The sequence below is a fragment of the Hyla sarda genome, chromosome 2 (assembly GCF_029499605.1).
Source record: "Hyla sarda isolate aHylSar1 chromosome 2, aHylSar1.hap1, whole genome shotgun sequence".
NCBI lineage: Eukaryota > Metazoa > Chordata > Amphibia > Anura > Hylidae > Hyla > Hyla sarda.
In genome coordinates, this window is record NC_079190.1 from 291,601,775 (window position 1) to 291,628,088 (window position 26,314).

Below are 26,314 nucleotides of genomic sequence, written 5' to 3' on the forward strand. Positions count from 1 at the left end.
CAGGCATTGTAGGGAGGTCATACGGGCACGTGGAGGCCACACACACTGCTGAGCCTCATTTTGACTTGTTTTAAGGACATTACATCAAAGTTGGATCAGCCTGTAGTGTGGTTTTCCACTTTCATTTTGAGTGTGACTCCATATGAAGACCGCCATGGGTTAATAAATTCGATTTCCATTGATAATTTTTGTGTGATTTTGTTGTCAGCACATTCAACTATGTAAAGACGAAAGTATTTCATACAATAAGTTCATTCTTTCAGATCTAGGATATGATATCTTATTGTTCCATTTATTTTTTTAAGCAGTGTAGAATATACTTACCTAACAAGGAGGGCAGTCTGCAGGTGAACCTCATCTGCCAGGTCAAGGATAATAAATAACACAAAGTTCCAGGATGAAAGAGGAGTGTTTATAGTAGCATGTAACCATGGTAACCACACTAATGAACAGTTTTTTAGCATTCTAGGAGGGTGGTCCTATGTGGGGATCAAAAGGCGATATAACCCCTCTGTGCTTCCATGGATGATGAGGAAATTAAACTATATACACTAAAATTAGCATACTGAAAATGGTCCTCTTTTGACCTCTATAACTTTGTTATTTTTCAGCATATGGGGCTATTAGAGGGCTAATTTTTGTGTTGTAATCTGTAATTTGTATCGGTACAATTTTTGGTTTGATGGTACTTTTCATTCACTTTTCTTTTTATTTTTTATGGTATTTAAAGTGACAAAAAATGTGCAATTTTGGACTTTGGTATTTTTTTATGTGTACGCCATCAACCTTGGCGGAAACCTACTGCTATGGCCTATAAGCCAGGAGGAGCAGTGGTCAGAGCACTGAAGCAGGGCAATACATAGACATACAGCCTCCAGCCATACACTGTATATGGTTGTAGGCTGTATGTCTGTGGGGGAACATACTGCCAACCTAATTTGGGGGAACTATACTGCCAACCTAATGTGAGGGAACTATACTGCCAACCTAATGTGGGGGAACTATACTGCCAACCTAATGTGGGGGAACTATACTGCCAACCTAATGTGGGAGAACTATACTGCCAACCTAATGTGGGGGAACTATACTGCCAACCTAATGTGGGGGAACTATACTGCCAACCTAATGTGGGGGAACTATACTGCCAGCCTAATGTGGGGGAACTGTGCTGACAACTTAATATGGGGGTGTGGGAACTATGCTGCGTACTTAAAGGGGAAGTCCACTGCCCCAGTGTTCGGAACATTTTCAGCAGGCCAGGGGCGGGCGAGGCGGGGGAAAGGGGTGGCAACAGCTGGAGGCACAAAATGGGTCGGGTCACCGGCGGATCCACAGATGTTTCCATTTTCTGTGTCTGCACAGAATTCATGGCTGTCTATGAGACGCTACATTCCTGTGCAATAATAGTGGCGGCATATTATGTCGGTGTCCTGCAGTTTGCGGAATATCTGCACGGAGATTCTCCATGTGAACATTCTGTCTGTGAACTTAGCCTTATAGTATATGTGGGCGCTATTACTGATAGGTAGCATTGAGATCACTGTTTATCTGTGTGCGGTGACTATTACTGTATAAAGAACAAGGTTACAATACAAGGTTAGGGCTAGATGGCAAAAATGGGTCGCACAGTCAAGGATCGCCATGTTGTTCTCCTTGAATTGTGCTGAATCTCAGCTAATGTAAGTAAATGTGGTCACACAGAGAAATCCAGCACAAATCAGTTCTTGCTCTTTAGGTGGTTTATTAAACCCATAAGACAGCATCATAAAATGTATGGCTTTCTGTGACCCTGTGGTTTCCTGTGACCATACATTTTATGATGCTGTTTTGCGCTGGATTTCTTGTCCTTACAAGTTTCTGTTGCTCCACAGGTGTCCGTGCACTTCGTTCTTGCAAAGGGGGGAGCTGAGCTGATCTGCACTAAATGGTGTCACATTGTGACCCCCAAATTACCACAGCCACAAATTCATCCTGGATGGAATTATTAAGTTTCACATGTCGTAGTCACAGCCATTTGTGGTTTTCAGCTCATTCTCATTTACTCACATTAGCTGAGCAGCACAATTCAGGGGGCGCAACATAGTGATCTTTGATCACGCAATCTGGGGGCCCCATTTTTCATTTTTGCCCAGGGCCTCACTTAGTCTAAAACCGGCCCTGGAGTGAGACATATATCCGTGACCTTCTACTTCTGTAAAATGTCAAGTGGGTTTGGCGATTCATAAATTCCTATTGACTTTCAGGTAACATCTTGCCCCTGCGCTTTTGCCGCAAAAAAACTTGGTGGTGGTGTGGTGGTGTTTTTGCTGAAAAAAAACTAGTGGAAACTTAGCCTTACCCTATTTTTGTTGCAGTTGCTGTTCAGAGACTTTTTATTGCTTTAAATGCTTTTGCTAAAATTGTGTAGCGATGGATGAAGTGGTCATGAAGATATTTGTTGCACAATTTGTCAAAAAAAAACTCAATTTGTTGCAAATCTTCACTGACCCAGACCTTCGTACAAAACATGTTGTGTCAAACCTCCAGTGTATTATGAGAGGGTATTCAGCAAGGCATATGGCATTGTCACAACAAAGCTGAAAACATTGACCTTGAATGTGAAAAGATTACATGTGAGAATGAACCAGGAGTGGATCTGTGAGGATTTCCACACACCTCCAGCTGATGCCAATTAATAAATCTGCCATGTGGGAAAAAAGAACTTAATGATGTCCCTGCTCCCATTATTGCAACTACCTATGGTAGCACTACTACTAGCTCCACACCGACACACATGTCCACCACTTGCTGCTATTGCTGCACCTACTACTACCCCTGGTGCGCTACTAGCACTGCACAGCCTCTTTGGTGTTGTCTGTCATGTTCTATGATGTACTGCTATTGCTACTGCAGCCGCTACTACTAGCTTTACACAGCTGCAGATCTCCTGTATTGTTCATTCCCTGTCGTCCCTCAGCAGCACAATGTGGGGTGGCTCCGTCCCTGTGAGCTTAATAGGACCATGGAATTTTTTATGAAAATAAAATAAAAAACACTAGGTACCTCCCATAATGCCTATAAAGGCACCCTGCTCACAAAGGATAGTGAGTTTTTTTCTGTCCTTGTGTGAGCAGGACGCTCCCCTATTCCCTCTCCTTTTACCTTAATTCCTTTTCTTTCTCTTGCCGATTCGCTGTGAGGTAGCGGCGGCGGCAGCAGCTTCTAGTGGCCTCCTATCTGTTCTGGTGCGCAGCGCCATTTTGGTGTAGTCTGGAAGCCGGCAGAGGGTGCAGCATTTTCAGAGCTCCCTTCCTTCTAGACGCCATCTTGCCAGAGACCAAAGGGAGATGTGGAAGCTGTAGTGCAGTGGAAGAGTTCTGTGCATTTATTAAGGAATTTAAGTTGAGGAGGGATATGGATGTGGGACTGAGTTTAGTCCTACATCTTTGGGGGCAATATATGGTTTTTCTTTTTGGTATACTTGGTTTTCTAATAGGTTTGTTTGCGTGATGTCACGTCCGGCAGAAGTGGGCGGAGCCTAGATGGGCAGGGGTTTTCAAGTATATATACTCCCCCCCCCCCCCCCCGCAGGTAGTTCAGTCTCTTGGAGCAATACTTGCAGTAACAGTCATCAGTCTGTATCAGCTGTACTTACTGTGTGCTAGTATTCTTTGCTAAGAAATTTCTATTTCTGAAACTGTAGGTTTCTTTCCTCTGGAACTCTTTTTCCATTTTTTTTCTGTGTTTACTTGCTATAGATTTTTTATTTAATTATTATTTTGTAGATGTCCTCTATGGAATCTGGAGGGTCTGAAGGATGGAAAGACCACCATGGGAAGGCATAAAAAGAGGCACTTGGAATGTACCTCATGCAAAGTTCCCCTTCCAGATGGATATGATTATACTTTGTGTGTTTCCTGCCGTCCTAGACTACCTCCTAACCAGGAACCGTTCATGCAGGACATGTTTATTTGGGTCAATGAGTTTGTTTTTGACTCAATTAAGGAATTAAAAAATTCCTTAACTTTAGCCCCTCCTCCTTATAAGAGGTCTAAACATAGTCAGGAGCCTATTATGATTCACTCTGATGAAGAGTATAGGATCGTAGATGAAGCTAGATCTTCTAGTTCAGAGGAGGAGGAGGTGCCAGGGAAGAATATGTTCCCTGCGGAAAAATTCCCAAAATGTATTCGGGCGGTGCAGACGGAAAATGCACCAGCTACCCAGGGTGAAGTACCCTCTACATCTAAGGGCGCCTGTGATTAATAGACGCTTTAAGAACCTTTATCCCTTGGAGAGCAAGTCCAAGGAATGGATTAATCCCCCTAAGGCTAGGTTCACACTACGTTTTGTACTTACGGTTCCCGTATACGGCTGGGAGGAGGGGTGGGTCGACCGCGTTTTTGCCTATGGTCGGGAAACCGCATACGGCCGAAAACGCAGCTGACCGGAGGCTGCGGTTCACTCCTATCGGCTCATAGACATGCATTAAATACGGTTCCCGTATACGGCTGAGTGCGGGCGCCGCGATTAAGCCCCGCCCCCTCCTCCCAGCCGTATACGGAAGCCGTAAGTACAAAACGTAGTGTGAACCTTGCCTAAGGTGGATTACGCCATTTCAAAATTATCTAAGAGAACTGTCATACCCTCAGATAATGGTTCGAGCCTTAACCCCTTAAGGACATAGGGCGTATCCATACGCCCCCGTTTCCAAGTCCTTAAGGACCGAGGGCGTATGGATACACCCTGAGCATTTCCGGCCCCCACCGCTAGCCGGAGGGGAGCCGGAGCCGGATGCCTGCTGAAATCGTTCAGCAGGCATCCCGGCATATCGCCCAGGGGGGTCATTATGTCCCCCCATGTCGGCGATTGCCGCAGATCGCTGGACAATTCAGTCCAGCGATCTGCGGCGGATTCCGGGTCAATCGGGTCTCCAGTGACCCGATGACCCGGAATTACTGGCTGATCGGGGCCGTCAGAGACGGCCCCGAACAGCCATTGCCAGCAGGGGTGAGGTGGCACTGGTGCCACCTCACGATCGCCCTGATTCGTCGGCCGGATTACCGGCCGACCAATCAGGGCGCCTGCTGCGGGTGTCTCTCCCGCAACCCGCTCCGCCCCTCTTCCGGAGGACGTGAGCGGGTGCGGGAAGACAACCCCTGGTGCTGGGGACCCCGATCCCCGGCGTCCCTGTTGGGATCGGGGCCCCAGGAGCGACGGCCGCGGCGGAGACGACGAGGGACTGACCTGTGCTGCTGGATCGTTGGAGGTGAGTGACAGCCTCCTGCTGTTGCTTAGCAACAGCTCCCAGCATGCAAAAAGGGCATGCTGGGAGCTGTAGTTATGCAACAGCAGGAGGCAGACCACCACAACTCCCAGCATGCCATTATGGGCATGCTGGGACTTGTAGTTTTGCAACAGCTGAAGGCACATTCTTTCTATGGAAAAGTGTACCTTCAGCTGTTGTGTAACTACAACTCCCAGCTTGCACAATCAGCTAAAGTGCATGCTGGGAGTTGTAGTGGTGCATCTGGTGGTTGCATAACTACAACTCCCAGCATGCCCGTTGGCTGTCGGTGACTGCTGAGAGTTGTAGTTTTGCAACAGCTGAAGGCACACTGAGTTAAGTAGTAAACCAGTGTGTCTCCAGCTGTTGCATAACTACAATCCCCAGCATCCCCAGCCAATGTAGTATGCCTCCGGCTGTTGCATAACTACAAGACCCAGCATGCCCTTCCGCTGTCCGTACATGCTGGGGGTTGTAGCTTTTGCAACAGCTGAAGGCACACTGGTTGCAAAACACTGAGTTTGTTACCAAACTCGGTGTTTCACAACCTGTGTGTCTCCAGCTGTTGCAAAACTACAACTCCCAGCATGCACTGATAGACCGTACATGCTGGGAGTTGTAGTTTTGCAACAGCTGGATGTTTCCCCCCCAATGTGAATGTACAGGGTACACTCACATGGGCGGAGGATTACAGTAAGTATCCGGCTGCAAGTTTGAGCTGCGGCAAATATTCTGTCGCAGCTCAAACTGCCAGCGAGAAACTACTGTGAACCCCCCGCCCATGCGACTGTACCCTAAAAACACTACACTACACTAACACAAAATAAAATAAAAAGTAAAAAACACTACATATACACATACCCCTACACAGCCCCCCTCCCCTCCCCAATAAAAATGAAAAACGTCCGGTACACCACTGTTTCCAGAACGGAGCCTCCAGCTGTTGCAAAACAACTACTCCCAGTATTGCCAGATAGCCACTGACTGTCCAGGCATGCTGGGAGTTTTACAACAGCTGGAGGCCCCCTGTTTGGGAATCACTGGCGTAGAATACCCCTATGTCCACCCCTATGCAATCCCTAATTTAGGCCTCAAATGCGCATGGCACTCTCACTTTGGAGCCCTGTCGTATTTCAAGGCAACAGTTTAGGGCCACATATGGGGTATCGCCGTACTCGGGAGAAATTGGGCTTCAAATTTTGTGGGGTATTTTTTGCTATTACCCTTTTTAAAAATGTAAAATTTTTGGGAAAACAAGCATTTTAGGTAAAAAAAATATTTTTTTTTTTACATATACAAAAGTCATAAAACACCTGTGGGGTATAAAGGTTCACTTAACCCCTTGTTACGTTCCCCGAGGGGTCTAGTTTCCAAAATGGTATGCCATGTGTTTTTTTTTTGCTGTCCTGGCACCATAGGGGCTTCCTAAATGCGGCATGCCCCCAGAGCAAAATTTGCTTTCGAAAAGCCAAACGTGACTCCTTCTCTTCTGAGACCTGTAGTGCGCCAGCAGAGCACTTTTCACCCCCATATGGGGTGTTTTCTGAATCGGGAGAAATTGGGCTTCAAATTTTGGGGGGTGTTTTCTGCTATTACCCTTTTTAAAAATGTAAAAATTTTGGGAAACCAAGCATTTTAGGTAAAAAAAAATAAAAAATTTTCACATATGCTAAAGTCGTGAAACACCTGTGGGGTATTAAGGTTCACTTTACCCCTTGTTACGTTCCCTGAGGAGTCTAGTTTCCAAAATGGTATGCCATGTGTTTTTTTTTGCTGTTCTGGCACCATAGGGGCTTCCTAAATGTGACATGCCCCGCAAAAACCATTTGACGCTCCTTCCCTTCTGAGCCCTCTACTGCGCCCGCTGAACAATTAACATAGACATATGAGGTATGTGCTTACTCGAGAGAAATTGGGTTTCAAATACAAGTAAAAATTTTCTCCTTTTTACCCCTTTCAAAAATTCTAAAATTGGGTCTACAAGAAAATGCGAGTGTAAAAAATGAAGATTTTGAATTTTCTCCTTCACTTTGCTGCTATTCCTGTGAAACACCTAAAGGGTTAATACACTTACTGAATGTCATTTTGAATACTTTGGGGGGTGTAGTTTTTATAATGGGGTCTTTTATGGGGCATTTCTAATATGAAGACCCTTCAAATCCACTTCAAACGTGAACTGGTCCATGAAAAATAGCGAGTTTGAAAATTTTGTGAAAAATGTCAAAATTGCTGCTGAACTTTGAAGCCCTCTGGTGTCTTCCAAAAGTAAAAACTCATAAATTTTATGATGCGAACATAAAGTAGACATATTGTATATGTGAACCCAAAAAAAATATATTTTGAATATCCATTTTCCTTACAAGCAGAGAGCTTCAAAGTTAGAAAAATGCAAAATTTTCATTTTTTTCATCAAATTTGGTGATTTTTCACCAAGAAAGGATGCAAGTTACCATAAAATTTTACCACTAAGTTAAAGTAGAATATGTCACGAAAAAACTATATCGGAATCAGAATGATAACTAAAAGCATTCCAGAGTTATTAATGTTTAAAGTGACAGTGGTCAGAATTGCAAAAAACGCTCCGGTCCTTAAGGTGAAAAAGGGCTCGGTCCTTAAGGGGTTAAGGACCCTATGGACCGTCACCTAGAAGTGACACTTAGAAGATCCTACACAGCTTCCTCCAGCCAGATCGCAGTTGGGACTGCCTCATTTGAAGTTTTGAAGGCTATGAAATCCTGGATTACCAGAATACACGATGATATAGACTCCGATGTTAGCAGACAGGATATCCTCCACTCATTTAAGTATGTTAACTTAGGTGTAGACTACCTACAGGATGCAAATTCTCAACAGATGAGACTAGCTGCCCGCAACATGGCTTTATCAGCAGCAGCAAGAAGAGCTCTCTGGCTCAGGCCTTGGCCTGGGGATAGTCACTCAAAGTATATCCTCTGCAACCTGGAATTTAGCCCAACAAAGTTATTTGGTCCAGAATTGGACACCATAATGGAGAAGCTTTCTAACAGGAAAAAGAAGAACTTACCACTTTCCGATCGGTCCTTTCGTGGGCGTTACCAATCCAGACGAGACCGCTCCCCGCAAAGGACCAGACAGAGTAGATACTCGTCGTGTGGCAGAGGAGGCTCAGCCAGAAAGGGTTCTTCGAGAGGCAGAGGATCCAAGAAACCCGAATTCTGACTGGGACAAAGTACCAGTGGGAGGACGTCTTCAGTTTTTCCTTCAAGCCTGGCAAGAATCAATAAAAGATCCTTGGGTGATAAATGTTGTGAGGAGTGGTTATTTTCTTCCTCTTATATCCCCTCCTCTAGAAAGGTTTCTAGTATCCTCCATCCTAATATCTCCAAAACAGGAGATTCTAGAACAGGCAATTCTGGATCTTATCTCAAATTCTGCAGTGTAACCTGTTTCTCCTCTAGAAAAAGGCAAGGGAGTGTATTCCGCAGTTTTTCTTGTCCCCAAGCCAGGAGGGAAAAGGAGGTTAATTATAGACCTCAGAAACCTCAACCGGTACATTATAAAGAAGAAGTTTCGAATGTAGACTATAAGATCTGTCAAGACGATCTTACAACCGGGAGACTATATGGCGTCTCTAGACCTCAAGGACGCCTATTTTCCTATTCCTATTTTCCAACAGCACAGGAGGTTCTTACGGATAGCAGTTACCATCAGGGGTGTCATTCACCACCTTCAGTTTCGAGTCCTTCCATTCGGAATATCGACAGCCCCCTTTGTCTTTACAAAGGTGGTATACAAAGGTGGTATCCTCTATGATGGCAACTCTAAGGGTTCAGGGAATAAACATCATTCCCTACCTGGACGATTGGCTCCTGTTAGCCAGAACACAGGAGCTACTCTCTCTTCAGATCTCCATGACATTGGATCTCCTTCACAGATTGGGATGGTTGATAAATTTACAGAAGTCACATCTAATTCCAACCAACAGGATCACCTTCCTAGGCTTCTGTATAGACTCCCAAGAAATGAAGATATATCTATCTCCAGCAAGAAAGGACAGGATATCCAAGGGATATCAATTCCTTCGGGTACCGCGCAAGGTACCATTGAGGACTCTGATGACATTTCTAGGTCTCTTATCATCCTTAGCGGAGGCAGTACCATGGGCACTGTGGCACATGAGACCTCTTCAGTCACAAATCCTACAGGCTTGGGACAAGAGAATTTCCTTCCTAGACAGTCCTCTCACACTTTCTACAGCAGTCCGCAGATCCCTAAGTTGGTGGGCTGTTCCCCAGGACGGCATGTCAATTACAGCTCCTCAATGGTTGCTGTTAACAACAGACGCTTCGGGATCAGGATGGGGAGCCCATCTCTTAGGCAGAAAAATCGCAGGAAGATGGAATTCACAGGAACTTCTTCTTTCATCCAACATCAAGGAAATAAGAGCAATCTACAATGCTCTCCTACATTTTGCTCCTTTTCTCCTGGGACAGCCTGTCAAGGTGAGAACGGACAATATGTCAGCCGTTTATTATATCAACAAGCAGGGAGGAATGAGGTCGATGCCACTTCTTCAAGAAGTAGCAAAGATCTTTCGCTGGGCAGAACCACGGATACCCATGTTATCCGCAGTCCTCATAAAAGGAATTCACAACACTATCAATACCTTTATGAACATCAATACCTGGCGAGTGGGCTTTAAATCAGGAGATTTTTTCTCAGATAGTAGAATTGTGGGGTCTTCCAGAAATAGACCTTATGGCCACAAGAGCCAAGTTGGAGAAATTTTGTTCCCGATATCCAGTGGACAAACCCTATTGGATAGACGCGATGACACTCGCGTGGGATTTCAAGCTGGCCTACATCTTTCCACCCATTCCAATGATACCCAGGGTGTTGTTGAAAATCAGACAGGACCAGGCCTTGGTGATCGCCATTATTCCATTTTGGCCCAAGAGAGCCTGGTTCTCTCATTCAGATGAGCCTAGGGATGTATTGGAGACTCCCTCTCAAGCAGAACCTTGTGTCTCAGGGCACTCAGTTCTGCCACAATCTCAGAACACTCAATCTGACTGCATGGCGATTGATAGGTCCTTCGGATCGTATACTTGAGACACTTTCTCACTCTAGGAGTGAGGCGACCAACAAGACCTATGCCAGAATTACAAAGATCTTTATCTCTTGGTGTGCTTCTAAGAACATGGATGCTTCTTCTCCATCTACCCCTATGATCTTAGAATTCTTACAGGGCGGATTTGATAAAGGAATTTCTCCAAATTCTATTAAGGTTCAGCTGGCAGCATTATCCGCTTCCTTACAAAGGAGACTTACTCAAGACCCAGTGGTAAGATCATTCATCAAAGCCATCACTAGGTTGCGTCCCAGATTTGTGCAACTGGTTGCTCCCTGGGATCTGGCATTGGTCTTACAGCAGCTCTGTGCTGAACCCTTTGAGCCTCTAGAACAGGTTCCTCACTCTGAAAACAGCCCTATTATTGGCCGTTACTACTGCTAAAAGGGTAGGTGATCTTCAGGCCTTACCTTCAGTCTAGCCTTATATTACCTTTTTCGCTGACAAGGTCCTTCTGAGATTTTTGCCGTATTTCTTACCAAAGGTTCCTTCTTTTATGAACATTAACCAGGTTATTTCTCTTCCACAGTTTTCTCCTGAACCTGGGACTTCTCAGAAGGACCTTGTCACTCTAGACCTGGTAAGATGTCTAAAGATTTATTTACAAAGAACTAAACCTTTTAGGAAGGCTGAGAATCTCCTTATCTCATACCAGGGTGCTAAGAGAGGTACTAAGGCATCTAAACCTTCCATCTCCAGATGGATTTGTGATTGCATACATTTATGCTACACAACAAAAGGCTTGACTCCACCAGAGTTCACCAAGGCACATTCAACTAGATCTGCCTCTGACACATCTGGTACTGAAAGATTTGAGTCCATGGCGGCATAGTGTGTTACGATGGTAGCCTTTGTTACTTTGGTCCCAGCTCTCTGTAGGTCATTCACTAGTTCCCCCCATGTGGTTCTGGGATATTTGCTCTCCGTACCTTGTGATAATTTTTACAACATGGGGTGAGATCTTGCATGGAGCGCCAGATTGAGGGAGATTATCAGTGGTCCTGTATGCCTTCCATTTTCTAATAATTGCTCCCACAGTTGATTTCTTTACACCAGGCTGCTTGCCTATTGCAGATTCAGTCTTCTGAGCCTGGTGCAGGTATACAATTTTGTTTCTGGTGTCCTTCGACAAGCTCTTTGGTCTTGGAGTTTGGAGTGTGACTGTTTGAGGTTGTGGACAGGTGTCTTTTATACTGATAACAAGTTAAAACAGGTGCAATTAATACAGGCAACGAGTATAGGACAGAGGAGTCTCTTAAAGAAGAAGTTACAGGTCTGTGAGAGCTAGAAATCTTGCTTGTTTGTAGGTGACCAAATACTTGTTTTACCGAGGAATTCACCTATTAATTCATTAGAAATCCTACAATGTGATTTCCTGTATTCTTTCCCCCCATTCTGTCTCTCATAGTTGAAGCCTATGATGAAAATTACAGGCCTCTCTAATCTTTTAAAGTGGGAGAACTTGCACAATCGGTGGCTGACAAGATACTTTTTTGCCCCACTGTATTGCAGTGGATGAGCTGGATAATATCTATATATTTTCACCTTTATAATAACACCAACGCTGTTGCTATTTCCCAGAAAGGCATGGCTTATAGGAAAGCAAATGCTTCTTCCAGTGTCACAATCTATGTATAACACTGTCAGGCAAATGCCACCAAGAAGGAATAATCTTTAGGTTGTCTTTTCATTTTAGAACACAAAATAAACCCCTACTGTCAATACCGAAAGGTTAGTGCAGGTGACACTGGTGACAGATTTCCTTTAAGAACCAGGGCTTACATTTACATCTAATGTTGTTAAGGGGTTAAAGATCATGTTTTACACCCTGATGCTGTTGTTACCTGTTAGGTAGTTTGTTCAACTCCTGCTATTGTACTGGGGCCCAGGAGCTTCAAGTTATACTTGGGTCGACATACAGTACCACTCTACCTGCGCTGGACAACAGGTCCTGGTGATTGCCCCCATCCTCTTTCCATGGTCATAGTTAGTGGCTGGGTAAATATTGTTGTACCATAAAGCAGTTTCAAAATGAGTTTTTTTGTTTATTGTCTTTAATGAGCACATGGTCTCAGAAGTAATTCCATGGTAAGCTTTGTGACATGTTACGTATATGTAAGATAATATGGTTTGTTTAAGGTTTAACTGAAGATTGGCAACAGAATAAGTAATATGCATTGCCATAGTGACACACAACTGAGCCACAAGACTCTTATTGTTATAAGGGTAAGCTGATCAGCCTGAAGAACCTTATGAAAAAGTAATTCTTCATAGGATACTTACAACTGGATCATGTTTGACTCCTTTTCCTATACCTTAACAGTTATAAAGGAGAAAAAAATAAAGGGGTATTCCAAGCAAAACCTTTATATATATATATATATATATATATATATATATATATATATATCAACTGGCTCCGGAAAGTTAAACAGATTTGTAAATTACTTCTATTAAAAAATCTTAATCCTTCCAATGGATATTAGCTTCTGAAGTTTTCTGTCTAACTGCTCAATGATGATGTCACGTACATGATGGGAGAATATCCCCATAGGAACTGCACAGCTCCCGGGAAGTGAGTCATCAGAGAGCAGTTAGACAGAAAACAACAACTCAACTTCAGAAGCTAATAACTATTCGAAGGATTAAGATTTTTAATAGAAGTAATTCCGGAGCCAGTTGATATATAAAAAAAAGTTTTGGCCTGGAATACCCCTTTAAATATTTTGTGTTTGCTCTTGAAAGGCTTTATCATCATGGGGCTTCACTTTGAACTCCAACATGCAGTTGCATTAGAAACTCGTTTGTTTATGACTATTTAACAAATCTAAAGAAGATAGGTTATACAGGAAAACTCTACTATCACTACCTATATTCCGAGCACATCCATATCTCACCAATAACCAAAGATAGGAAACATGCACCAAACAAGCAATCAAGAATTGTGGCTCAAGGATTTAATGACATATAAAAAACACTAAAATATACCCAATACAATATATTATATGTCCTATATACCATGAATCAGACTCTTTTGATCCTGCAAGTGAAAAAATATGTATTCCTTTCCTGTGAACAATAGAAATGTCCTGTTTGTAAGACACAATGAACTTCTTTGCTATGTACAAAAAAGTCTCAATATAATATGGCAGTATCACTTATATGCTAAGTGTCACCACATCTCCATAGAAGCATTATCTACTGATGCATCTATAAATATGTGGTGACACTTATCAGCATATAAGTGATACTGCCTTATGCTTTGCTCAGGACTTCTGCTGTATGTTCCAAATTAGGATGAGCCACAGACATTTTAGATTTTAACACCTTAAGGATGCAGGGCACAGGAGCTGATCGCTCGTCATAGGGGAATTGCTGTTGGGACCCTTAACTAATGCTGGACATCGGTCTAAAAAAATAATAGTAGTAAAAAAATTATGCTGGCTGCTGAGTTGGGCTAATTGGGACACCCTTGATGAAATTGAAGGGTCCCAATGAACAGGTGGGCCCTTACCTGCCTCCTTGCCGCCCAATCGAGCGCCAATGGCAAAGCGTTGAATAGTGTATGCAATCTATAGAGTGGATGTAATAGTCCCCTAATAATAGTGTAAAAAAGATTAAAAACATCACCCCCTTTGAATCACCCTTTTTCCTATTTTTGAAAATGAAAACAAACATATGTGGTATTGCCACATGAGTAAATGTAATGTTAATTAAACCGCACGGTCAATAGTGTATAAGTAAAAAAATAAATTCCAAAGTCCATCATTATGTATTTTTGGTCACATATAACAAAATTTTTTTTAATAAAAAGCCATTAAAACAAAAATTTTTAAACATGCTAATTTTCGTAGAAAAAGTTATAATTTTTAACCTTAAGGACCCATGACGTAACGGTACGTCATGAGTCCGCTCCCGTTCTATAATGCATCATAGCGGGTCGGGCCCGGCCTCTAACAACGGCCGGGACCCGTGGCTAATAGCGCGCAGCACTGATCGCTATTAACCCTTTAGACGCGGCGTTCAAAGTTGAATGCCGCGTCTAAAGTGAAAGTAAAACCATGCCGGTTAGCTCAGGGAGCTGTTCGAGATTGCCGCGGCAAAATCACGGCATCCCGAACAGCTTACAAGACAGACGGAGGATCCCTACCTGCCTCCATGCTGTCCGATTGCTGAATGAGTGTTCAGTGCCTGAGATCCAGGCATGAGCAGTCAAGCGGCAGAATCATCGATCAGTGGTTTCTTATGAGAAACCACTGATCAATGTAAAAGATCATTGTGTGCAGTGTTATAGCCCACCATGGGAGCTATAATATTGCAAAAAAAAAGTGGAAAAAAAAAGGGAATTTAAGATCATTTAACCCCTTCCCTAATAAAAGTTTGAATCACCCCCCTTTTCCCATTAAAAAAAAAAACTGTGTAAATAAAAATAAACAGGTGTGGTATCACCGCGTGCGGAAATGTCCAAATTATAAAAATATATTGTTAATTAAACCGCACGGTCAATTTAGGGTGCTAATGCTACCACCGATTGTTAGAAGGAGCTGATCTAAGCACTTCTCTGTCCAGGCTGACTAATATGGAATTACAGGTGCCACAAACCATGGCATGGCACTTCTTACAAAAAATGTCTGCATTGTTAGCCATACAGATTATGTATTTTTCAGGAGCTGAAACCAGGCAACAAACCGAAACAATTTGACTTTTGCATTGACTTGCAGGGCAGACTGTGGAAGAGGATGAATTTGCTAACAGGCTGGTGTTCAACGAAGAGGCTACCTTACATCTTAGTGGGAAGGTCAATCACCACCACATTAGAATCTGAGGTCACAGGAAAACCATGTGCCCTTATTCAGCACATGAGGGACTTACCCAAACTAAATGTATTCTGTGCAATGGGCAGGTACAAAGTCTACAGTCCCTTCTTTTTTTGCAGAGAATACTGTCACTGGCAACTCTTACTTTGATGTGTTAAAGGAATGCCTTATGCCACAGAATGTCTTATGCCACAGATAGGTTCACACAACGGAATGTCCGCACAGAAAATTTCTGTGAATACATTCCACCGAACATGACGGCACTAGGACCGTTCGGAAATGTTCATCGAAAGGTTCATCGATGCTCTGGCCCCAAAAAAGTTTTCATATCAACTGGTGACAGAAAGTTAATGGGGTACTTCAGTGGAATTTTTTTTTTTAAATCAACTGGTGCTATAAAGTGAAACAGAATTGTAAATTATTTCTATAAAAAAAATCTTTCCCACATGAAAGATATGAAGATATGAAAGGTATGAACATGTGGTCACTGAATTGAATTCTTCCAAATGTATCAGTGCACTGTATATTTTCTATATGTATATATTTGCTGTATAAGCATAGAAAGCTGTCCAGCATTAGGAAGACGTGAGGAATTATTTATCTGCTGATACTATTTCCACAGAGAAAGAGAGCTCCTGTTCACATGTATCAGTTACACATGAAACCAGAACTCATGCAAGAAGACAGAGAGAGAGGGTGTTGCATGCAGAGATACTACAGAGATAACCAGAATAAGATCCAGATTAAAGAGCATAGGGAGTTCAATGCATCGTTGCAAGAAAAAAAAAAAAAAGACATGGCAGACATCAGCGATCATGATGATACCCTCCATTATCCCTCCAGATTCTGTGAGTAATACTGATCCTGGCATCTGAAGTATTGTCAGACCACCCGAGGTCTCCTCACCTGCTTCCTACTGCTTTACTACACTACACTAACCCTTAATAAAGAATAAAACACTACATATACACTACACCCTTACACTGTTTCCCCCCTCCCCCCCAATAAAAATGTAAAACGTCTTGTATGTCAGTTTTTCCAAAAACGGAGCCTCCAGTTGTTGCAAAATAACAACTCCCAGTATTGCCGGACAGCCATTGACTGTCCAGGCATTTTGGGAGCTTTGCAACAACTGGAGGCACCCTGTTTGGGGAAAACTGACGTACAGTATGTTTGGTGGAGGAGGCAAGTGTAATGCTTGCATCCAGGTACACCCCTATGAAAATCCCTAATTTAGGCCTCAAATGCACATGGAGCTCTCTCACTTCGGAGCCCTGTCGGATTTCAAGGCAACAGTTTAGGGCCACATATGGGGTATCTCCGTATTCGGGAGAAATTGTGCTACAAATTTTTGATGGCTTTTTCTCCTTTTACCCCTTATGAAAATGTAGAGTTGGGGTCTACACCAGCATGTAAAAAATTTTTTACACTAACATGCTAGTGTTGCCCCATACTTTTCATTTTCATAAAGTAAAGTAAAAAAGATCCCCAAAATTTGTAACACAATTTCCCATGAGTACGGAAATACCCCATATGTGGACGTAAAATGCTCTGCGGACACACAACAAGGCTCAGGAGTGAGAGTGCACCATGTACATTTGAGGCCTAAACTGGTGATTTGCACAGGGGTGGCTGATTTTATGGCGGTTCTGACAAACGCAAAAAAATAAATACCCACATGTGACCCCATTTTGAAAACTACACCCCTCACGGAACATAACAAGGGGTATAGTGAGCCCTAACACCCCACAGGTGTCTGACAGATTTTTGGAACAGTGGTCCGTGAAAATGAAAAATTAAATTTTTCATTTGCACAGCCCACTGTTACAAAGATCTGTCAAACGCCAGTGCGGTGAAAATGCTCACTATACATCTTGTTATGTTCCGTGAGGGGTGTAGGTTCCAAAAGGGGGTCACATGTGGGGGGGGGGGGGGTCCACTGTTCTGGCACCATGGGGGCTTTGTAAATGCACATGGCCCCAGACTTCTATTCCAACCAAATACTCTCTCCAAAATTCCATTGTCGCTCCTTCCCTTTCGAGCATTGTAGTGCACCCACAGAGCACTTTACATCCACATATTAGATATTTCCTTACTCGAGAGAGATGGCATTACAAATTTTGGGGGCAATTTTCACCTATTACCCCTTGTAAAAATGAAAAATTTGGAGTAACATCAGCATTTTAGTGAAAATTTTTTTTTCATTTTCACGTCCAACTTTATTGAAAATTTTCCAAACACTTATGGGGTGTTAAGGCTCACACTTCCACTTGTTATGTTCCTTGAGGGGTGAAGTTTCCCAAATAGTATGCCATGTGGGGTGTTTTTCGCTGTTCTGGCACCATGTTGCTTCCTAAATGCGACAAAAACCATTTCAGCAAAATTCGCTCTCCAAAATACCATTGTCGCTCCTTCCCTTCTGAGCCCCCTAGTGCACCCACAGAGCACTTTACATCCATTACTATCCAATGCCATTTTGAATACATTAAGCTGTGCAGTTTTCAAAATGGGGTCCATTATGGGGTATTTCTAACATATAGACGCTCAAATTCACTTCAAAATTGAACTGCTCCCTGAAAAATTCTGATTTTGAAACTTACTTAAAAAATTGCTGCTGAACTTTGAAGCCTTCCGATGTCTTCAAAAAGTATCAACATGTCAACTTTATGACGTAATCATAAAATAGACGTATTGTCTATGTGAATCAATATGTAATTTATTTGGTATGTCTATTTTCCTTACAAGCAGTGAGCTTCAAAGTTATAAAAATGAAATTTTCATGAAATTTTGGAATTTTTCACCAAGAAAGTATGCAAGTATCGACAAAAATTTACCACTAACATAAAGTAGAATCTGTAACGAAGAAAAAGTCACGAAATCAAATTCATAAGTACAAGCATCCCAGAGTTATTAATGCTTAAAGGGGTACTCCGGTGAAAACCTTTTTTCTTTTAAAGGAGTAGTCAGGCGCACACTTTTTCCATTTTATCACGTCCGGGCTGCAAAATAAAAGAAAACACACTTTCTCTTACCTGCCAACGAGCCCCCAGAGCTCCGGTACACTCCGGTACAGGTGTTCGGTCTCCGGGCTGTATTCTTCTTACTTCCTGTTAGCCCGACACGTCACACGGAGCTTCAGCCTATCACCGGCCGCAGCGATGTCCCGCCTCGGCCTGTGATAGGCTGAAGCTCCGTGTGATGTGTCGGGCTAACAGGAAGTAAGAAGAATACAGCCCGGGGACCGAACACCTGTACCGGAGTGTACCGGAGCTCCGAGGGCTCGTTGGCAGGTAAGAGAAAGTTTGTTTTCTTTTATTTTGCAGCCCGGACGGGATGAAATGAAAAAAGTGCGCACCGGACTACTCCTTTAAATCAACTGGTGCCAGAAAGTTAAACATATTTGTAAATTACTTCTATAAAAAAAATCTTAATCCTTCCAGTACTTATTAGCTGCTACAGAGGAAATTCCTTTCTTTTTGGAACACTGATGACATTACGAGCACAGTGCTCTCTGCTTACATCTCTGTCCATTTTAGCATCCGTGCATAGCAGATGTATGCAAAGGGCAGCATGGTGGCTTAGTGGTTAGCACTGCTGCCTTGGAGTGCTGGGGCCTTGAGTTCAAGTCCCACTAAGGACAACAATCAATAAATAAAGACTTATTATAATGTCAGCAGAGAGCACTGTGCTTGTGATGTCATCAGAGAGCATTCCAAAAAGAAAAGAATTTCCTCTGTAGTATTCAGCAGCTAATAAGTACAGGAAGGATTAAGAAATCTGTTTAACTTTCCAGAGCCAGTTGATTTAAAAGAAAAAAGGTTTTCAACGGAGTACCCCTTAAGGACATAGGGCGTATCCATACGCCCCCGTTTCCAAGTCCTTAAGGACCGAGGGCGTATGGATACGCCCTGAGCATTTCCGGCCCCCGCCGCTAGCCGGAGGGGAGCCGGGGCCGGATGCCTGCTGAAATCGTTCAGCAGGCATCCCGGCATATCGCCCAGGGGGGTCATTATGTCCCCCCATGTCGGCGATGGCCGCAGATCGCTGGACAATTCAGTCCAGCGATCTGCGGCGGATTCCGGGTCAATCGGGTCTCCAGTGACCCGATGACCCGGAATTACTGGCTGATCGGGGCCGTCAGAGACGGCCCCGAACAGCCAGAGCCAGCAGGGGTGAGGTGGCACTGGTGCCACCTCACGATCGCCCTGATTCGTTGGCCGGGAATTCCCGGCCGACCAATCAGGGCGCCCGCTGCGGGTGTCACTCCCGCAACCCGCTCCGCCCCTCTTCCGGAGGACGTGAGCGGGTGCGGGACGTGCACCCCGGGTGCTGGGGACCCCGATCCCCGGCGTTAATGTTGGGAACGGGGCCCCAGGAGCGACTGCGGCGGCGAGGGACTGACGTGTGCGGCGGCATCGTGGAGCAGCAGCAGGAGGTGAGTGATAGCCTCCTGCTGTTGCTTAGCAACAGCTCCCAGCATGCAAAATGGGCATGCTGGGAGCTGTAGTTATGCAACAGCAGGAGGCAGACCACCACAACTCCCAGCATGCCCTTATGGGCATGCTGGGACTTGTAGTTTTGCAACAGCTGGAGGCACATTCTTTCTATGGAAAGTGTACCTTCAGCTGTTGTATAACTACAACTCCCAGCTTGCACAAACAGCTAAAGTGCATGCTGGGAGTTGTAGTGGTGCATCTGGTGGTTGCATAACTACAACTCCCAGCATGCCCGTTGGCTGTTGGTGACTGCTGAGAGTTGTAGTTTTGCAACAGCTGAAGGCACACTGAGTTAAGTAGCAAACCAGTGTGTCTCCAGCTGTTGCATAACTACAATCCCCAGCATCCCCAGCCAGTGTAGTATGCCTCCGGCTGTTGCATAACTACAACACCCAGCATGCCCTTCCGCTGTCCGTACATGCTGGGGGTTGTAGCTTTTGCTACAGCTGAAGGCACACTGGTTGCAAAACACTGAGTTTGTTACCAAACTCGGTGTTTCACAACCTGTGTGTCTCCAGCTGTTGCAAAACTACAACTCCCAGCATGCACTGATAGACCGTACATGCTGGGAGTTGTAGTTTTGCAACAGCTGGATGTTCCCCCCCCCAATGTGAACGTACAGGGTACACTCACATGGGCGGAGGATTACAGTAAGTATCCGGCGGAAAGTTTGAGCTGCGGCAAATTTTCTGCCGCTGCTCAAACTGCCAGCGAGAAACTACTGTGAACCCCCGCCTGTGCGACTGTACCCTAGAAACACTACACTAACACAAAATAAAATAAAAAGTAAAAAACACTACATATACACATACCCCTACACAGCCCCCCTCCCCAATAAAAATGAAAAAACGTCTGGTACGCCACTGTTTCCAAAACGGAGCCTCCAGCGGTTGCAAAACTACAACTCCCAGCATGCACTGATAGACCGTACATGCTGGGAGTTGTAGTTTTGCAACAGCTGGATGTCCCCCCCCCCCAATGTGAATGTACAGGGTGCACTCACATGGGCGGAGGATTACAGTAAGTATCCGGCTGCAAGTTTGAGCTGCGGCAAATTTTCTGCTGCAGCTCAAGCTGCCAGCGAGAAACTATTGTGATCCCCCGCCCGTGCGACTGTACCCTAAAAACACTACACTACACTAACAAAAAATAAAATAAAAAGTAAAAAACAGTACATATACACATACCCCTATACAACCCCCCTCCCCTCCCCAATAAAAATGAAAAACGTCTGGTACGCCACTGTTTCCAGAACGGAGCCTCCAGCTGTTGCAAAACAACTACTCCCAGTATTGCCAGATAGCCACTGACTGTCTAGGCATGCTGGGAGTTTTACAACAGCTGGAGGCCCCCTGTTTGGGAATCACTGGCGTAGAATACCCCTATGTCCACCCCTATGCAAGTCCCTAATTTAGCCCTCAAATGCGCATGGCGCTCTCACTTTGGAGCCCTGTCGTATTTCAAGGCAACAGTTTAGGGCCACATATGGGGTATCGCCGTACTCAGGAGAAATTGGGCTTCAAATTTTGGGGGGTATTTTTTGCTATTACCCTTTTTAAAAATGTAAAATTTTTGGGAAAACAAGCATTTTAGGTAAAAATTTTTTATTTTTTTTTTACATATACAAAAGTCATGAAACACCTGTGGGGTATAAAGGTTCACTTAACCCCTTGTTACGTTCCCCGAGGGGTCTAGTTTCCAAAATGGTATGCTATGTGTTTTTTTTTTTTTTGCTGTCCTGGCACCATAGGGGCTTCCTAAATGCGGCATGCCCCCAGAGCAAAATTTGCTTTCAAAAAGCCAAATGTGACTCCTTCTCTTCTGAGACCTGTAGTACGCCAGCAGAGCACTTTTCACCCCCATATGGGGTGTTTTCTGAATCGGGAGAAATTGGGCTTCAAATTTTGGGGGGTATTTTCTGCTATTACCCTTTTTAAAAATGTAAAATTTTTGGGAAAACAAGCATTTTAGGTAAAATTTTTTTTTTTTTTACATATACAAAGGTCATGAAACACCTGTGGGGTATAAAGGTTCACTTAACCCCTTGTTACGTTCCCCGAGGGGTCTAGTTTCCAAAATGGTATGCTATGTGTTTTTTTTTTTGCTGTCCTGGCACCATAGGGGCTTCCTAAATGCGGCATGCCCCCAGAGCAAAATTTGCTTTCAAAAAGCCAAATGTGACTCCTTCTCTTCTGAGACCTGTAGTACGCCAGCAGAGCACTTTTCACCCCCATATGGGGTGTTTTCTGAATCGGGAGAAATTGGGCTTCAAATTTTGGGGGGTGTTTTCTGCTATTACCCTTTTTAAAAATGTAAAAATTTTGGGAAACCAAGCATATTAGGTAAAAAAAATAATTTTTTTTTACATATGCAAAAGTCGTGAAACACCTGTGGGGTATTAAGGTTCACATTACCCCTTGTTACGTTCCCCGAGGGGTCTAGTTTCCAAAATGGTATGCCATGTGTTTTTTTTTACTGTTCTGGCACCATAGGAGCTTCCTAAATGCGGCATGCCCCCAGAGCAAAATTTGCTTTCAAAAAGCCAAATGTGACTCCTTCTCTTCTGAGACCTGTAGTGCGCCAGCAGAGCAATTTTCACCCCCATATGGGGTGTTTTCTGAATCGGGAGAAATTGGGTTTCAAATTTTGGGGGGTATTTTCTGCTATTACCCTTTTTAAAAATGTAAAATTTTTGGGAAACCAAGCATTTTAGGTTAAAATTTTTTTTTTTTTTTACATATGCAAAAGTCGTGAAATACCTGTGGGGTATTAAGGTTCACTTTACCCCTTGTTACGTTCCCTGAGGGGTCTAGTTTCCAAAATGGTATGCCATGTGTGTTTTTTTGCTGTCCTGGCACCATAGGGGCTTCCTAAAAGTGACATGCCCCCCAAAAACCATTTGTCGCTCCTTCCCTTCTGAGCCCTCTACTGCGCCCGCCGAACAATTAACATAGACATATGAGGTATGTGCTTACTCGAGAGAAATTGGGTTTCAAATACAAGTAAAAATTTTCTCCTTTTTACCCCTTGCAAAAATTCTAAAATTGGGTCTACAAGAACATGCGAGTGTAAAAAATGAAGATTTTGAATTTTCTCCTTCACTTTGCTGCTATTCCTGTGAAACACCTAAAGGGTTAATACACTTACTGAATGTCATTTTGAATACTTTGGGGGGTGTAGTTTTTATAATGGGGTCTTTTATGGGGTATTTCTAATATGAAGACCCTTCAAATCCTCTTCAAACCTGAACTGGTCCATGAAAAATAGCGAGTTTGAAAATTTTGTGAAAAATTTCAAAATTGCTGCTGAACTTTGAAGCCCTCTGATGTCTTCCAAAAGTAAAAACTCATACATTTTATGATGCAACCATAAAGTAGACATATTGTATATGTGAACCCCAAAAAAATTATTTTGAATATCAATTTTCCTTACAAGCAAAGAGCTTCAAAGTTAGAAAAATGCTAAATTTTCATTTTTTTCATCAAATTGGGATTTTTCAACAAGAAAAGATGCAAGTTACCATAAAATTTTACCACTAAGTTGAAGTAGAGTATGTCACGAAAAAACAATCTCGGAATCAGAATGATAACTAAAAGCATCCCAGAGTTATTAATGTTTAAAGTGACAGTGGTCAGAATTGCAAAAAACTCTCCGGTCCTTAAATGGGCACTGTCATGAAAACCAAAAATTGATATGTTGTAGTACTTCAGTACTACAACATATCTCTAATATAGTTTAATTTAAAAAAGTGATTTTAAAACAGTTTAAAATCACTTTTAAATTCGGCCACTAGGGGTCGCCCTCCTAGTGGCCGAATGCATTCAGCAGTGACGTCACCACTGAATTTCGACTCGTTGAAGCCTGGCAACGAGTCGAAATTCAGGCACTGCAGTGCTCGCTCCCGCCTGTCAATCAAACAGGCGGGAGCGAGCGCTTTGAAGGAAGAAGACGCGCGCAGGCTCGGGGACAAGGTAAAGTATTATGTTCACTGTATTATGTATACTGTTCACCTATACAGTATGCCTCCAGTTCCCCCACTACAACTCCCAGCATGCCCTGGGAGTTTTAGTGGGGAAGCCTGGAGGGACACTGTATAGGTGAACTGAGGGGGAGTGGGTTGAGCGGAGCAGCGGGGCCGGGGGGGGGGATTTGCGGGCTGCTCGGCGTGGAGGGAGTACTCTGGGTGAACTAAGGGGGAGGGGGAGGGAGTTGAGTGGCGCGACGGGGGCGGGGGAGGGTTTGCGGGCTGCACGGCGGGTGATGTGCTCCGGTGTTCATCTATACAGAGTGCCTCCAGTTGTTTCCCCACTACAACTCCCAGCATGCCCTGACAGCCAATAGATGTCAGGGCAAGCTGGGAGTTGCAGTGGGGAAAAAGCTGGAGGCACCCTGTATAGGTGAACTACGGGCGGAAGTGCCGGCCCCAGCAGGCATCAGTGACGTGGTGCCTGCTGGGGAAGTCTGCCTGGTAGTGAGCACACTACCAGGCAGACAAAAAAGCGTTTTTAATATGTAAAAAAAAAAATTAAAGGCAGGGAGGGGGTTAGGGATAGATGGGTAATAGGCAGGGACAGAAAAGAAAAAAAAAGTGATGGTGGGAGCTACCCTTTAAGGTGAAAAAGGGCTCGGCCCTTAAGGGGTTAAGGACCCGGGCTTTTTCCGTTTCTTCATTTTCAATTTTTCCTCCTTAACTTTAAAAAATCATAACTCTTAAAAATTTTCACCTAAAATTATATATAATGGCTTAATTTTTGCGTCACTAATTCTACTTTGTAATGACATTAGTAATTTTACCCAAAAATATACGGTGAAACGGGAAAAAAATCAATGTGCGACAAAATTGATGAAAAAACACTATTTTGTAAGTTTTGGGGGCTTCTGTTTTTACGCAGTACATTTTTTGTCAAAAATGATACCTTACCTTTATTCTGTAGGTCCATACGGTTAAAATGATACCCTACTCGTATAGGTTTGAATTTGTATCACTTCCGAAAAAAATCATGAAGACATGCAGGAAAATTTATACGTTTAAAAAATCTTTTGACCACTATAATTTTTTTATTTTTCTGTGTTCAGGGCGCTTTGAGGACTCATTTTTTGCGCCGTCATCTGAAGTTTTTAGCAGTACCATTTTTTTTCTGATCAGACTTTTTGATCACTTTTTATTCACTTTTTTGTGGTATAAAAAGTGATCAAAAATGCGCTATTTTGGACTTTGGAATTTTTTGGCGCGTACGCCATTGAACGAGCGGTTTAAAAAGCGGTATATTTTTAAAATTTGGACATTTCCGCACTTGGCGATATCACATATGTTTATTTTTATTATTATTTACATAATGTTTTTTTTATTTTTGGAAATGCCGGGTGATTCAAACTTTTATTAGGGGAAGGGATAATTGAAAGGGTTAATGATTTTTTTACACTTTTCTTATGCAATATTATAGCTCCTATAGGGGGCTATAACATTGCATTAACTGATCTTTTACACTGATTGATCCATCTCCATAGGAATGGATCAATCAGTGTTTTCGGCGATTGAATGCTCAAGCCTGGATCTCAGGCTTGAAGCATTCATTCGGCGATCGGACAGCACAGGAGAAGGTAAGAAGACCTCCTCCTGTGCTACAGCTGTTCGGGATGCCGCGATTATACCGCGGCGATCCCGAACAGCTCCCTGAGCTAACCGTCAACTTTCACTTTCGTTTTTAGCCGCGCGGCTCAGCTTTGAGCGCGCGGCTAAAGGGTTAATAGCGCTCGGCACAGCGATCAGTGCCGCGCGCTATTAGAGGCGGGTCCCGGCTTCACTATGACGCCGGGCCCGCCGCGATATGATGCGGGGTCACTCACCGTGTGACCCCGCGTTATATCGCAGGACTGGGACTTATGACGTACGCATACATCATGGGTCCTTAAGAGGTTAAAGTGACAGTAGGCAGAATTGCAAAAAATGCTCTGGTCCTTAAGGTCAGAATGGGCTTTGTCCCCAAGGGGTTAAAGATGTTGCAAGAAACAACAACAATGGCAGCAGAAAGGAGTTTTCCTGTCTTGCGGCCACTTAATCAAGTAAGAAAAGCGCATCTGGCTGTTGTCCAAGTAAAACAAGCAGGTAATACGGGACGTGTTTTCACAGACTCACTGGAGATCAGATTGCTGACAGTTTTTTAGGTGATTTTCATTTTGCTCCAAAATAATCAACACAATCAGGGCCAGCCTTTGGGGTGTGCGAGCTGTGCGGCCGCACAGGGCGCCATAGCAACAGGGGCGCCCGGCGGCCGACACAGCTCGCTTTTTTTTTTAACTGGCTTGTCTCATAGTCCGGGGGGCCCACCGCCACCCGCACATTTCTACTTCTAGGGCGCGGACCGGGCCCTTTAAGAATCATTGCAGGGCCGGACAGGCCAAGGGCTGATTGGAGTAGAGACGTCACGTGCCCCGCGCAGGCACGCACATCTACTCCAATCACCTGACTTGTCCCTGCCTACGTCCTGCGCGATCTTCTTCATCCTCCCCTGTGCAGTGACAGGAGCAGCCGCCTCATGCCGATGCATCGATCCCCGGCAGGGTAAGTAAACTTGTGGGGGGGGGGGGGGGTTGGTTGTGGAGGTGATAAGAGGTGCAGGGGGGT

The 26,314-nt window shown here is 43.9% G+C and overlaps 1 protein-coding gene across 2 annotated transcripts in view; it reads left to right on the forward strand.

Annotated features, from left to right (window-relative positions):
* C2H1orf232 (chromosome 2 C1orf232 homolog) overlaps positions 1–26,314 on the forward strand; it is a 69,718-nt gene that overhangs the window by 19,610 nt on the left and 23,794 nt on the right. Inside the window, exons 2-3 of one of the 2 annotated variants that reach the window (XM_056557460.1) lie at positions 10,906–10,956; positions 15,816–16,041. In XM_056557460.1, the coding sequence (XP_056413435.1) occupies positions 15,958–16,041 (84 nt within the window). In that variant the 5' untranslated portion in view covers positions 10,906–10,956; positions 15,816–15,957. Of the gene's footprint in view, positions 1–10,905; positions 10,957–15,134; positions 15,280–15,815; positions 16,042–26,314 lie in introns of those variants that run through there. The other variant, XM_056557461.1, reaches the window with a different exon arrangement.